Here is a 14,517-nt window from a genome sequence, read left to right on the forward strand (position 1 = left end):
GACATCCATACTCCGCGTCAAAGCCCTGTGGAGCGCCATGTCAAAAGGCACAAGGAGAGGGCTCCGAGGAGGCAGTGTAAACCGTAATTGTCGCTGACAGCTCGTTGGCAGAACACACTGTATCCCGTTTCCCGGCTGGGACGAGACAAAAGACATTGGGACAAAAGATGCGTCCCGTTTCTTTCATTAGCTCATGTTCTCTGTCTGCGGTCTCTGTCCTAATACCAATTAAAAACAGAGCTTTTCTACCCTGACGTACACCCTGTATCAAGGCCGCGATTAGGTATTTGTTTTTGGAGGGGGATGGGTGTGGCAGGACAAGATGGGTGCTGCGCTCCATTTGCACAAGGACAAAGCAGAGCCTGTGCATGTAGGGGGTTGCACAAGAGACCCCCTTAGGTTTGTTCTGGGGTGGACTGCTCGTCATGTTCGTCATGTTCAGCCAGAGAGGACAGGACTGTCTGGTTGGCAGGAGCCGTGGACCGGTTCAGCAAGGGTGGGGACACGCTGCTCAAGAGCATTTTTCGAATCTGCCACAATTTCGTAATTTGGTTTTGCAGGAGAGAAACAGCATGTCAGCACAAGTGGATGGCAGACAAAACGTGACAATAAGGTTCGAAATTACCCTCAATGAGCCTCATGCTCGTATCACACTGACCGCCGCACAAAAGAGGCAGGTTGTGTCACGCATGCACTCGTCCCGCGCTCCCTCTTTTAGCTGCACGACACACGGCAAAAAAAAGCGCTCAATCGTGAAGAGGAGAAACAACACGGGAGACCAAATATAATGATTGTTTGTTCACCATGCAAGCACGTGCACATATCTTGTGTGTGTGTTTCTAAAAATAGACTCAGGGATAAGCCGGGCCCTCTTTATTGCAGTGAAAACTTTTAACCCCTTCACCCCTGGATTTGAGCAGCGTGATGTGTGATCGCGTGCATTTGGATAAGAGGATGAAACGGGGTCACTGGATGGGTCCAGAATGGAGAGTGGGATGAGAGAAATGTAAATTTAATGCATGATCCATCATACACTTTGGCCTTGTATTCATGTCTCTGTAGGCAACCACTGCAGAGGAGCTTTTACTTCATAAACTTTTGAGAAAATGATTGATTAGGAAGCTTTTTGCACAGTTTTATATCAGACATTTGTCCAGGGAAACCAGTCTTAATGTGGCGTCTCTACTGGACCAGTTAGGAGATATGTGTCCTCCTCAAGGGCACGTCGGCATCCTCACTTTCTCTCACTGACGGAGGGGAAAGTCTTTCTCTTTACTTTTTCCATTTACCGGCCAGGAGAAGCCAGTGATCTTCCAGTCCCAAGTCTCTTCCTTAAATCTCAATGCCACTGCTGCCCAGTTAATAGTATCTGGCAGGTGTAATAAAAAGCAAATCCATAATATAGACTTATAGGCATCCAGAGATCTGTGAGTGCTGCAGTGTTTAGCAAATACACGGCTGAGACTATATTGGTTTGTGGGTGACAGTTTTGAAGGCTCAAGTTTGGCATTTTGCTTCCGTTTCAGTTGTGATGCCACTAATATGCATAGTGGCTTTTCAAAATAAACTTTCATTCTGCAAAATAAAACCACCTGACTAAGATAATGGTACAAGACAAGGGTTGGGCGTAAAAACAACTACTTCAACACTTATTAGGACACGGTTATGAGGGTTGGCTCGCGAAAAGAACAGATGTAAAGATAATTTAATGTAATCAAAATATTACAATTAACTGTCAAAAGCTGAAAAACACTCTGTTAAAGACCCAAAAACAAATTCACAGCTAAAAATGCACAAAGTCCAATACATACGCCTCTATCCTGATTGACAAGCCACTGTGGTAGTCACCTGTCAATCATAAGGTCAACCCTAAAGAAAACTCTGCTTTATCGACTGTTTTACTTCACACAGGACCATAACTTACAAAATAAACATCATGCTGTAATGAAGAAGATTTTAAATTAGCGATTAAGACTATAAACTCATTAGGAGAGTGTTTAATGAGGTAATAAATCAAGTGAGAAGTAGGCTCATTTTCTCATAGACTACAATCTTTTTGCAGTCAGTGGAGTCGCCCCCTGCTGGCGATTACGAATAATGCAGGTTTAAGTACTTCTGGATTGGCTTTTCAGGTTCAGAAGATCTGAAAACAGGAACTCTTACCTAAAAAATTGTATTGTTAACCATCTTTCTGCACCATAATGCAAAATTTAAGGCGACAAGTCAACAACAACACTAAAAATACGAGGCCACAAGAGAGGGCTAGTGGATCCAAGAGGTCACAGTCATCAGGGATTTCTTAAAGGAGGTGTGAGTAAAAACTGTGTGTATTTGTGAGTACATACATGCTTGTATTGTAGAGTGTGTTACAGTGTTATCTGTCCCTTGTGTCAATTTTCCCCCACCAGCGAGGGTTCAGCCGTACACCGGGGTATTTGCATGTGTGTCACGGCGTTGTCTGTTACATCAGCTGCCGTCCCTCGACGCTCTCGCCACAACTCCTGACAGACCAGGTAGTAAACGTGCACTCACACCTTAACACCCAGACGGTCTGCAGCAAGAGCAGTTTTAAATTAGGATTAGGAAGAAAGAAAAAAAGATTTTGAATAGTTCAGCATTTGGAGAAAGAGGCTCATTCGCTTTATTACTAAAAGTTTGATAAGAACGTCAAGATTAATCTCTATCTGGGGTTTTTTTTAGTCTGACATGTTTTAAATATCTCCCCTTATAATGTCTGGTGGAAATAAAGGCATAAGCCAACAATAGGTGGTGTTTGGGTGTTTTTTCTAAACAGCTTTTATTCTATTTTACCTGATCTGAAAAATTAAAAAAAATGGCACTACACTGCAATTTAAATGTTATTTAATGTTTTTTTTAATTATTTGCAAATAGCTTTTACTTTACTTTTTACTATTACTTTTTATCTGAGAATATATAAGCCTAAAGCTGAAGGAAATTGCCCAAATTGTTTTTATTTTATGATTTTATTTATTTATTTGAAAAGCATTATTATGCATGCAAGTCCATTAATGGGACTTTTTTATTTTTTATTTATTTGGAATATGCATCAGAAAAAGTAGCTTGCTTCTCAATAAGAATATATATTGTACATATATATATATATACATATATATTTATATGCTTTGACGTCATTCTTTATATTTCTTAGGCCTCATAAACACAAGTAATGTCTGTATTTAGGGGGCGTGGCCTCAGTATGGTCGGTAGCCCTGCAGTAAGCATTGTGCTATGTGAATGTAATTGACAAATAGAGATATTCAAGTGTACTTGCATGTAAATCTGGTTGCTTTAGTCAAGATTATGCTCAAGAAATATATTTCCTAAATTAAAGTTAAGTTCCCTGTTCAGGGCCAACCTTCAATTTTGAAAATTTGCTGTTTATTCCTGTTTATTCCCATAAATTCCCATAAATTCCAGTTTATTTCCATAAATTCACGATAATTCCCGTTAATTCCCACGGAAAGTGTCCAACTTCCAAATTCCCAGAATTTTGCAATCCTACTCATCAATAAAAAAATATTCACACAAATGTATGCACCAATGGCATAATTTGGGGTTCAGTTAATCTTGCCCAAGATACTTCGACATGTAGACAGCCAGGAATCACTTTTCGTAAATTGAGGATTCTGTCCCAGTGATTCCTTTTTCAGCTTGTATGTGTTATTCTGTTGACTGTGACTGCAGTTTACGTAAAAGCTAGTTTCGATATTCAAACTGGAAACTGGCAGGTGTACAAACAGAACAATGTTTTTCCCTTTAATTACTGTTCATAAATCTAATGTTGACTGATACAAACAGTCCTAGTCTGTACAAGATATAAATCTGTAATCATGCAAAGCAGTAAATCTACCAGCACCTGATGCCTGTAGAAACCAGCCCAAACGATGCAATCTCCCAACTCATTAGTGTTTACTTTATTCCCCTCGCTGGTTTTGTCGTGATTCGAGGCTGCATAAACCAGGAACGGATAGCGCTTGTAACCTAGATACCACTGAGCCTTCGAGGAAAGGAGCACTGTGTCAAGTTCACCGGTTCAGAACCATAAATGGCGCTCACGCCCACACAGACCCTGCAAAATAAAGCAGTAAAAAAAAATCCAATCTGAACAGTTCCTGCAGCAGGAGTGCTTTTCATAGCGTTCGTGGAATGCTTTAATTTTAAATTTCTGCATATAATAATGTAAAGTTCAAACCTCTCATTCACAAATAATCACTTGCAGTACCCAGCACTTACTTACCAACCACTTACTGGCCTCAGTGTGTGTGTGTGTGTGTGTGTGTGTGTGTGTGTGTGTGTGTGTGTGAGGATGACTCATGTGTAAACCCAGTTCTTGCTCCAGTGGTAAACACTGCAGACTTTCCTGGAAAGCCGCTGCACTTCTGACTAAGACGAAAACAAATCGTTGCCAGCAAGTGGCATCACCTTCCCTCTTTAATAAGACGCTGTAACACCTGAGGAGGCTGCCTGCACATTTTTAGACTTATGTCTTCATTTCCACTCTCAGTTCATCCTGCCTGCATCAATTTCACAATCGGGCATCTGAGGTGAAGCAGCTCGGCTTGTGATGGAGGTAAAAGACAGACATGAGTGATGAATCTGGACCAGAAAAATGCAGAGATGCTGAAAATAAAATGATTTAAATACTAATGTCCAGATTTAAGCCCTTTCTTTTCCCCATTTTAAACACTTTTATGATAAGAAGTGAATTATTTATTATAGGGATGATGATAAATAAACATTTCAATCTAAAAAAATGTTGCGTTTGTCTGTGCATTCTACGCTGATTTCTTCTCTTTTTTCTCCAGATTGTGGTTTGTGTGGTCTCCCTCTTTATCTGGACCCACCAGGAACTGATAAGGGTGCTTGGCAAGTGACCACAACCACAGAGCGGCCCCAGAGGATCATGGGAAACACCTGATGATGGAGGCTGAGTTCAGACGTTTCTGAACAGCAAAATTAACCTTTAAAAGGGTCACTGAATTAAAAAGACACTTCAAAAACAGGTGGCGCTTATTCAGGGATGCTAGGTGGATTACACTGATAACTGCCTGCTTCTGATGGTTGATACTAATAGCAATAATTTCATATTTTTGTATTTTTTTAAAAAGTTCATAACCTGGAGTTTATGCACACCTGAGAGTAAGAAATGCTCAGATGTAACAAGCACAGAAGGATGATTAAATATTCTATATCTTGAATCTAACCCAATCATTCTGACTCTTTCAATGTTCTTTGAGTTATCATAGTTAAGCACAATAAATAAAGCTTTTTAAGGATGCTGTGCGTTTTAAGTAAACAAAAGCAATTAAGCTTTGTATTATCAGCTATTTGCTGGCTATAATTTCATTATTGTAATAAAACAGAATATAAATTTCCCATTATCAGCCATGCAAACTCAAATAAATAATCGTCAATACTTAATCAATTCAGTTTCTTAAGATTTGTTGATTTTCTCTGTTTTATATCATATGAACCCTCGAAACCTTTAATAGTGTTTTTTTTTGCTCCTGTCACATTTTACTGACTCTAGCTTTGTTTTTCACTGCAATATTAAAGTCCTGCACCTGCACAGAAACAGCACAATCATGGCTAGAAGCGGGGAGAACTCAGAATGTCTTTTGTGTAGAATAACACAGTTATTGCACCATTCGTCATTAAAAAAAAGACAAAAAGTTCAGGTGAATTTAAAGCCATTTTTAAAAAATATACAACATTTTTCCAAGGAGGATCTGCATCCTACATATATATATATATATTGGACTATTTATATTTTTTCAACCATTTCCTGTCCTCTCCTCTCTGGTCTGTGTAAATAGCCTGCAATTCTGTACAGATTTCACTGAATATTTGTCACTAAACTGTTTGTATTAGCAAAGTCGTTCATGACTTCTGTGTTGTTTTTTTAAATGAGCTAAATAGATTGATTTTGATTACATATCACAAATTTAAGCTTCTATTTGGTTACTTTTTCTGTTCGCACACATGATGCATTCAAGGGCCATCGGAAATGGGAAAATCTGATGGTAATATCTGTTTTTAAAGCTTCTTTCTGTGATAAATTATGCATTTTTGGGGGATTTTTAAAAACAACATGGTTTTTAAACCTGCAGGCTAGTTTAGGGGTTCAGAGGGTTAAACTAACAGGACATTAAAACACATCACCTTCAACTTTAAGTAGCTAGGATGGACATTTTTCACTATTTCTTGACAATTTTACACCATCAACAACAATTCATCCCGAGTGTGAAACTGCCCAACCAAACACGGTCAACATGTTAGCTGATTGCTAATGTGCTAAAGCTCTCGGTACACAGAGTAATCACTCCTGTGCAAACACTCCCGCCTGTTTGCTGATATGCAAGCAAAAAGACTAGATGTGAGGGGGCAGTATCAGCCTGACCCCCTTTTGTTCCGGGAAACATAAACCCCACAAAGCGTTTTACATTTCACTTTTCTAGGAAGAGATTTATGGTAAATGATATTTAATCTAAAAATCCCACTGCTGCTGTAATAAAGAAAATGAGTAAGTCCTGGATCAAAAAACGTGCGTGCTAGTAAGCTCATTTACAGATTACAAAAGTGGCACACAAGCAGGCATGCACGCGAGCTGCAGCGCACACACAGACACACGCACTCATTGCTTTAGTTAGACGGCTGCTACATGATTGGAAATAAGTGCAAAGCAAGCTCAGAAAAAAGAAAAAAAAAAAAGTTGGCAGCTTTGGATCTGCAAATACAAGAGTACAACAAAGCCGTGAATCTGAAAGTCTCATTGTTCACCCTGAGAACAAAGCCAATGTTGTTTAATTACACTCCATATAAAACAAATTCAATTTAACAGTGACAGTGGCAGACAACCCTGATGCGACCCGAAGCCCCGGAATTAATTTCCTTGCATCTATTTCTCAAAAGAACAATTATAACAGAGCAATCAAATTAATGCATCTCTAACACAGAGCAAATTCCTTACCCTGCACTTCTGCAATAAACAAGTAAAGCCAGACAAGCTGCACAAGGCCACAGTGTTGCACATTTTTCCCATTTCATATCTTTAAATGTCTCTCGGCTGCCTGTTTCTGTCGGTCTTTGTGCACCAACATCCAACAAGTGTGTCTCTAAGCTGTCATTCAAACAAGAGAAGCAACACCTCAAATTGACGCCCACACTTGGCAGCACTCTGAGGACCGAGACCGTCTCCTCTGAAGGCTTTTCAGAGGCAAACAAGACAGTGAGAAACAGCAGCTGCTCGTATGAATCGTCTCTCCTGGACTCACAAAAGATCACAGCTATTTTGGTGTTGGTGAGAGGTGAGTTAACGCGGGTGATGGGCAGATTCTCAGGTAGCCCTGCTCGGCCCTCTAGTGGGAAGCAAACTGTGGAGATGAGAGGTAGAGGAGGGCAGCGTGGGAAATTAAAAACGGCTAAATCTTATTATATTTTGACAGGAGCTGGTTAGTTTATCTGCTCTATCAGCTGCTGCAGCCTCCGGCCAGAGCAGAGTGAAGTTTCCTGCCTTGGCTGTTCTCAGATCTGGGCATTGATTCAATATCACTGTTTGTCTTCTTCCAACAGAAACGCATTGTGATAAAATAATTATACAGGTAGCATGTCAGAACAGTTTTTTAGAAGTAAAAGCGATTGCTGGTCTGTAAAAAGTACGTACGATGTCTGTATCACTAGTTTAAGTTCATGTTAATCTGCCGATTTTACACATGAAGCTCAGTTTTCTGGTATAGGCAAGGTGTGTGTTTGATTACTGGCGCTATTAAGTTGCATTATGGGAAATGTAGGATCCAGTGTTTTTGGAGCATGACACTTATTAGGGACTAGAAGTCAGGATATCTTTTAAGGACTTTTAATGGTACTTGTTGTCGTTGCTTTAAATATCTAATTTGGATAAAAACAAATTATTAGGCCTGTCACGATAACACATTTTTAGGACGATATATTTTCCCAGAAACTATCACGATCAACGATAGTATTGTTGTATCAATGTCTTTTTAGTTTTATAATGATATTAGAGCATAATAAGGACATCCTTTTCCACAGCAATGATTTTTTTTGGAGTTGAAATGTGGAAAAGAAATATCAAAATATCCGAGATAAATAAAACTTAAATAAATAAACTACAACCAAAACAAATAAAATAGACTTTCAGGCTCTGTTAATAAAACATTGCAATGAGATAAACCTTATTTATTATATTATTTTATTATTAAAATAACATATAAACAGCTGGAATGGCTGCTTGGGAAATATAGGGTTTTTTTCAGCAATTCGTACTGCCAGTCCAACATTTGCAGCATTACTTAAAACAACACAAAAAAGCAAAAAAATTCACGCATTAATACGACAATATATTGAGTCCAGAAAAAAATTATCGTGTCCATTTTTATATATATCAAACCATAAATCGATGTAGTCATTTTCGTGACAGGCCTACAAATAATACACCTGATCTACCTTAATATGAACTCAGAAACAATCATATGGTCTACAGTAAGTGACTGCTACATGCCATCTGACTCTGTCCTCCTGCTGAAATGAATATTATCACTTATTCCAAGGTGACGAACACACCTCTGACCATTTAACATGTCGCTCCACACATGTCAGCGGATATTACTGTCAAAGTTATTTCTTCGGCTTAGCAGGGCGTTCGTTCTGTCAGCGATGTTTGAGGAGGAAATGAGCGGACGTGTAAAGGAATTAGAGTTGGCCGTCTAATGATAACTGCTGAGCCGTGCTAATCCCAGCTTGATCTAACAGTATAAAGTGATCGGAGCGACTCGGAGACGGGGAAAGTGAGTCGACACCACGGTGAGATAGAAAGCATACAGGTACATCAAAAAATGAGAATATTGTGAAAAAGTTTAATATTTTTTTGTCAATTATTTCAGAAAGTGAAACTCATATATTACATACAGTACAGGCCAAAAGTTTGGACACACCTTCTCATTCAATGAGTTTCCTTTATTTTCACGACTATTTACATTGTAGATTCATCAAAACTATTAATGAACACATGTGGAATTATGTACTTAACAAAAAAGTGTGAAATAACTGAAAACATGTCTTATATTCTAGTAAGCAAAGGGTGGTGACTTTGAGGAATCTAAAATACAAGACATGTTTTCAGTTATTTCACACTTTTTTGTTAAGTACATAATTCCATATGTGTTCATTCATAGTTTTGATGCCTTCAGTGAGAATCTACAATGTAAATAGTCATGAAAATAAAGGAAACGCATTGAATGAGAAGGTGTGTGTCCAAACTTTTGGCCTGTACTGTAGATTCATTACACATAGAGTGAAATACTTCAAGGCTGTATTTCTTGTAATTTTGATGACTATGGCTTACATTATGTGCATTTCTATACATCAATACTTGGTTGGGCTCTTTTTGCATGAATTAGTGCATTAATACTTGGTGGCATGGAGGAGATCATAATGTTGCTTTGATAGCAGCCTTCAGCTCATCTGGTGTCTCTCACCTTCCTCTTGACAACAGCCCATAGACTCCTATGGGGTTGAGGTCAGCCCAGTTTGCTGGCCAGTCCAGCCCAGTAACACCATGGTCATTGAAGCAGCTTTTGGTACCTTTGCCAGTGTGGGCAGGTGCCAAGTCCTGCTGGAAAATTAAAAACCAAACCACCACTGACCCAGGACTCATATTCAACTTTTTCCCAATATTCAAATTTTCTGAGACCCTGAGTTTCATTATCTCTAAGCCAGAATCATCAAAATTACAAGAAAAACAGGCTGGAAATATTTCACTCTACGCGTAATGAATCTATATAATGTGTGAGTTTCACTTTCTGAAATGATTGACAAAAAAATATTGAATTTTTTCATGATATTCTAATTTTTTGAGATGTACCTGTACATATGTGTACACTGACCCAGGACTCATATATTTAACTTTTTCCCAATATTCAAATTTTTTGAGACCCTGAGTTTTGGGTTTTCATTATCTCTAAGCCAGAATCATCAAAATGACAAGAAAAACAGGCTGACAATATTTCACTCTACACGTAATGAATCTATATAATATACAAGTTTCACTTTCTGCAATAAACAAGTAAAGCCAGACAAGCTGCACAAGGCCACGGTGTTGCACATTTTTCCCATTTCATATCTTTAAATGTCTCTCGGCTGCCTGTTTCTGTCGGTCTTTGTGCACCAACATCCAACAAGTGTGTCTCTAATAAAAAATATAATCTAATATAAAATAAAAAATATTGAATATTTTCATGATATTCTAATTTTTTGAGATGTACCTGTACATATGTGTACACTGAAAAAAACCTTTTTGTCCCTGTAATTATTATTTCAATCATCTATATAAATTCTACAAAGAAATACGAATTCAGTGCTTTTACTTTAAAATAGCAGATTTTCATGTCGTGCATTACTTAGTGATTGTTTGTTATTATGTGTCCTCAGTTTGTATGTAAACTGAATCATTTGTTCCAAGTAATATTCACTAAACCAGTTCATTGGCTTAATTAGTTGATATTTCCAAGTAAAATGTAACTGAGGGACATCAGTGAATCTGCAATTTACTTGTTTATTACTATTTTCATAAAAAATAAGTGGTTCTATTAAATAAATATCACTTAGAAACAGCCTGAGTAAAGATTAGAAAACACTTTCTGTGTGGAAAAACGTGCCTAGCTTTTTTTACGTAAATATCACTCCAATTTTTTTCAGTGTAGTACTAAATATCACTGTCAATGAAGATGTCGGGAGGTGCTGAGGCTCACTTCCCCCGGGCCGCCGTGGTTACCTCAGCTGTGGTATTTATAGTGCACACACTCCCAGGTGTACAAAGTAAACACGGTCAACACCGTCAGGTAGCACACCGACCGGGGCAGAGAGCGAACCTTTTCATCTGCCAGCTGCTTACCGAATAATTTATCAGCTCGCTAAAACACCCGCTTCTAAACTGGGCCTGATTGGGTGTCAAAGAGGAAAGTCGAGTCTCTTAATGAGCCCGTGTTATGGACTTTTTCTCTCCCCCTCTGGAGCTCATTCATATTGAATCAAGCCAATTAACAGTCATAAGACCAGATTAAAATGTTTTATTGCGTTTTAGCCAGCCGAGGCCTGTCTGTGCTCAAAATCAAAATGTTCACATATATCAATGTGGCAGATGTAGCTGCAGAGAGAGTTCCCTTAATGTGACTGTATTGAGGAGCTAAATTCTCATTACTCTACCTTTTAACAGGCGGTGCATTGGCAGAGAAGATGCAGCAGACTGTTATCTGCTGTCTGCCTTTCTGACAGTTTGAAAAGAAGAGTTCAAGGCTGATTCCACTGGTGGGTTTTTCTGCATTTTTTCAGGGTTAGACGAGCAACAAATAGGAGTTCTGCAAGGTAAAATCACTGTTTTTGTCAATAGAGTCTGGTGTCTGAAGAAAAGCATGAATAACAACTTCAGTTAAAGAAGGTGAAAATATTCTTAATATAGTGTACACATCAACTGGTATACATTTTTTTGTTGGTCCTTTTTTTTTGGTGGCTAAAAGTTTTGTTGCCCAGAGCGGTTTACAGACATGGAAAAAATGATCAGACCACCTTTGCTCTGTTCTTTTTCTCGTTAATTTTAATGCATTAAAGGTACATTTGTTTGGACAAATATGATAACAAAAATAGCTCATAAGAGTTGACTTTAAGAGCTGATATCTAGACATTTTCCATGGTTTTCTTGATAATAACCAGAATCATTATCAAGAAAAAACATGGAAAATGTCTAGATATCAGCTCTTAAATTAAACTCTTTTGAGCTATTTTTGTTGTTATCATTATATTTGTCCAAACAAATGTACCTTTAGTTGTACCAGGCATTAAAATGAACAAGAAAAAGAAGAAAACAACGTGGTCTAATCATTTTTTCCATGACTGTATATCAGTCTCTTCTAAGCAACCAGGTTCCTTTGACAAAAACAGTCATTTTAACCTCACACAACACAGGAGTTGTTGGTCGATCGCTGCCTCAAACTTTAAGTAAGTTTATGTTATGATGTGACTTTCAGTTTCACATCCAAACTGATGTAGTAACTTAGTAAAGTAACTAGTTAGTCTAAAAAGTAACTTTCTCCAACTATGGTCATGTGGGGAAAGTTTTCAGAAGGACTTGTTCTGCTAAAAGATACATACTTCAACCAAAATGTGATTTGAATACATAAGAAACAGAACTGCAAAGCTACAGAATAACCATTAAAACACAAAAGACACATGGAAAAGGCCAAGGACAGACAGACTATGAGCTCTATTTGCTGTTTTTTTTAGACTCAAACAAGCAGCACAGAGGCCTGCTAACAGAGTCGTACACTGCTTCAACAGTTGCATAATGAATTGTGATTTCCAATCTTTAAGCATGCTTTCCACTGCGTCTCTGTGTTGCTTGGAAACCATTCTGCTAAATGTGGGTGAAGAATTACATTGCTTGGCGGAAAAAAGAAAATCATTATTTATAGATACATGATCACAATTTTGACATTGTGTGTCTATTTTGTGAAGACAAATCCCCATGAAGCTGTGGTTTATTAGTTCATCCTTAACTCAAACTGACATGTTAAGCTCAAAAATCATGAATGAACAGCTGCAGGTGGTGAAAAATAGGACTTAAAATTACCCCAAAAAATGCTATTGAGTCAAATGATATGTTATGATAATTAGAGGTGGGGAAAAAAATCGATACAGCATAGTATTGCAATGTTTTGCATGGCAATATTATATCGATTCATGGCTGTCAAATATCGTTATTTATCGTTCCATCAGTATTTTTCCCATCTTAACTCTTACTTTCGCTTTTAGAATATACTGGAAATACTGGTATCATATAAAACTAGAAGATCTGACGAATCGTGTCGGGAAGTTGTCGAAATAACGCTGCAAAATTAGGCTTTTTTTAATGTTTCATTCAAAAAAAATTCAGAGCAGTGAAACTTAAAGTTGAGGAAAGTTTGAAAAAATGCTGCAGTTGTTGTCGTCCATACATGTTTGATATCAGTTGAGTTCATTTTGACTGAATACTTTGTTGGTCAGTCTGTGGGTTTGACTCTCATTGTGGGGACATAAAAATACTGAAGTGAGATAAATACACTGATTTTCTCTTATTGGACAAAACAATCCTTGATTGAATTTAATTTTGTGGACACAAAATGCAGTTAAATCGCAATTTATTGTATCACGATACTCACCATATCCCAAAATGCTTAAAATCGCAAAAATATCGTATCGTGGGGCCGATTCGCTGATTCACACCTCTCATGATAATGTTCGTTTTTCAGAGCAAGAAAAATTAGCAAAACCTCTTAAATGCTCACAAACATGCTGACAGAGAAGGAAATAAGAGGTATAAACTAAGAGATCTTACCTTGGTGGCTGTGTGATGTCATCGCTGACAGGTCGGCCAGGTGAGCACCCGGCTCGGTGTGTGTGTGTGTGTGTGTGTGTGTGTACAGCAGAACAGATGTGTGTGATGCAATCAGGAGGCCGTTATCCTGCCAGAACTCTGAATGCCCAGGAGTGTGTGTGTGTGTGTGTGTGTGTGTTCAGGATGATCCAACGCTCAGGACAGTCGACGCTGGAAACAGGAAGCAAACCTCCAGCAGCAGCAGCCAATCCCCATGAGGCTTTGGCTCTGGCTACTCCAATCAGAGCGGTACCAACCTATCAGAGAGCAGAAAAAGGTTTTAAATCTGGAAGAAAAACAGAGTGGATATCGGTTTGAGTTGATCAAAATCTTCCCTAGGTTCTAACACACACACGCACACACAGACTCACACACAGCTCATCCCCCAGTTATTTATAGTATTGATCTTTCAGTGACACTAATGAGGCCAACTGTTGACTGAAGTCTTGGATTCCTCTTACAGTATAGAGCTGATGTGGCTTGGTCATCTATAAATTTAAAAATAACTCTTGACAGTTTTATGTCCATCAAAGGAGTTATACAATCTCGGGCCGGCAAATAAGGATTACACGGATTAGGAAGATGAGTAAGCAACCACAGGCGGTAAAAGTTGTCGTTGACAGAAACTTATTTCTATCAACACCTTTAAGACTTTTTGATCTGCACAATTATGGAATGCAGACCCCTTTTTTTGTTCAAGTAAAATACTGTTTCAATTGCTGAAACCTCCATATGACTTCAAGTTTGACTTTAGACTGCAAGAAGCTGTAAACCGATAAATTGCCTTCTTTTTGACCCCGAGATCAAAGAAAAACAAGGAAAACTTTCGCCGTAGAAAGAGGGGTGAAGCCGTCCTGTTAGTCTCAAGAATATGTGAATATTACAGAACTTTTGATTGTTTTGGGGAGAAATTTAGCTTTGTTTATTTCATTTTCAGGATATATATATATAAATATATGATTCTTTGTTTTCGCCCTGAATTCCTCGAGCCTGGAGCGGTAGTGTCAGATGTAATCACGGCCTCGAAACCAAAGCATCAAGTCGACTTTATACCACCACAAATAGAAGGATAA

At 38.3% G+C, this 14,517-nt stretch overlaps 1 protein-coding gene across 1 annotated transcript in view; it reads right to left on the bottom strand.

Annotated features, from left to right (window-relative positions):
• Positions 1-13,562, bottom strand: part of LOC131962889 (histone deacetylase 4-like) — a 73,800-nt gene extending 60,238 nt beyond the window's left edge. The window contains exon 1 of the mRNA XM_059327989.1: positions 13,406-13,562. Coding sequence (XP_059183972.1) covers positions 13,406-13,427 — 22 coding nt within the window. The 5' untranslated portion in view covers positions 13,428-13,562. The remainder of the gene's footprint in view (positions 1-13,405) is intronic.
• Between the last annotated feature and the right edge of the window lie 955 nt (positions 13,563-14,517).

This window comes from Centropristis striata, chromosome 24, assembly GCF_030273125.1.
Source record: "Centropristis striata isolate RG_2023a ecotype Rhode Island chromosome 24, C.striata_1.0, whole genome shotgun sequence".
Lineage (NCBI taxonomy): Eukaryota > Metazoa > Chordata > Actinopteri > Perciformes > Serranidae > Centropristis > Centropristis striata.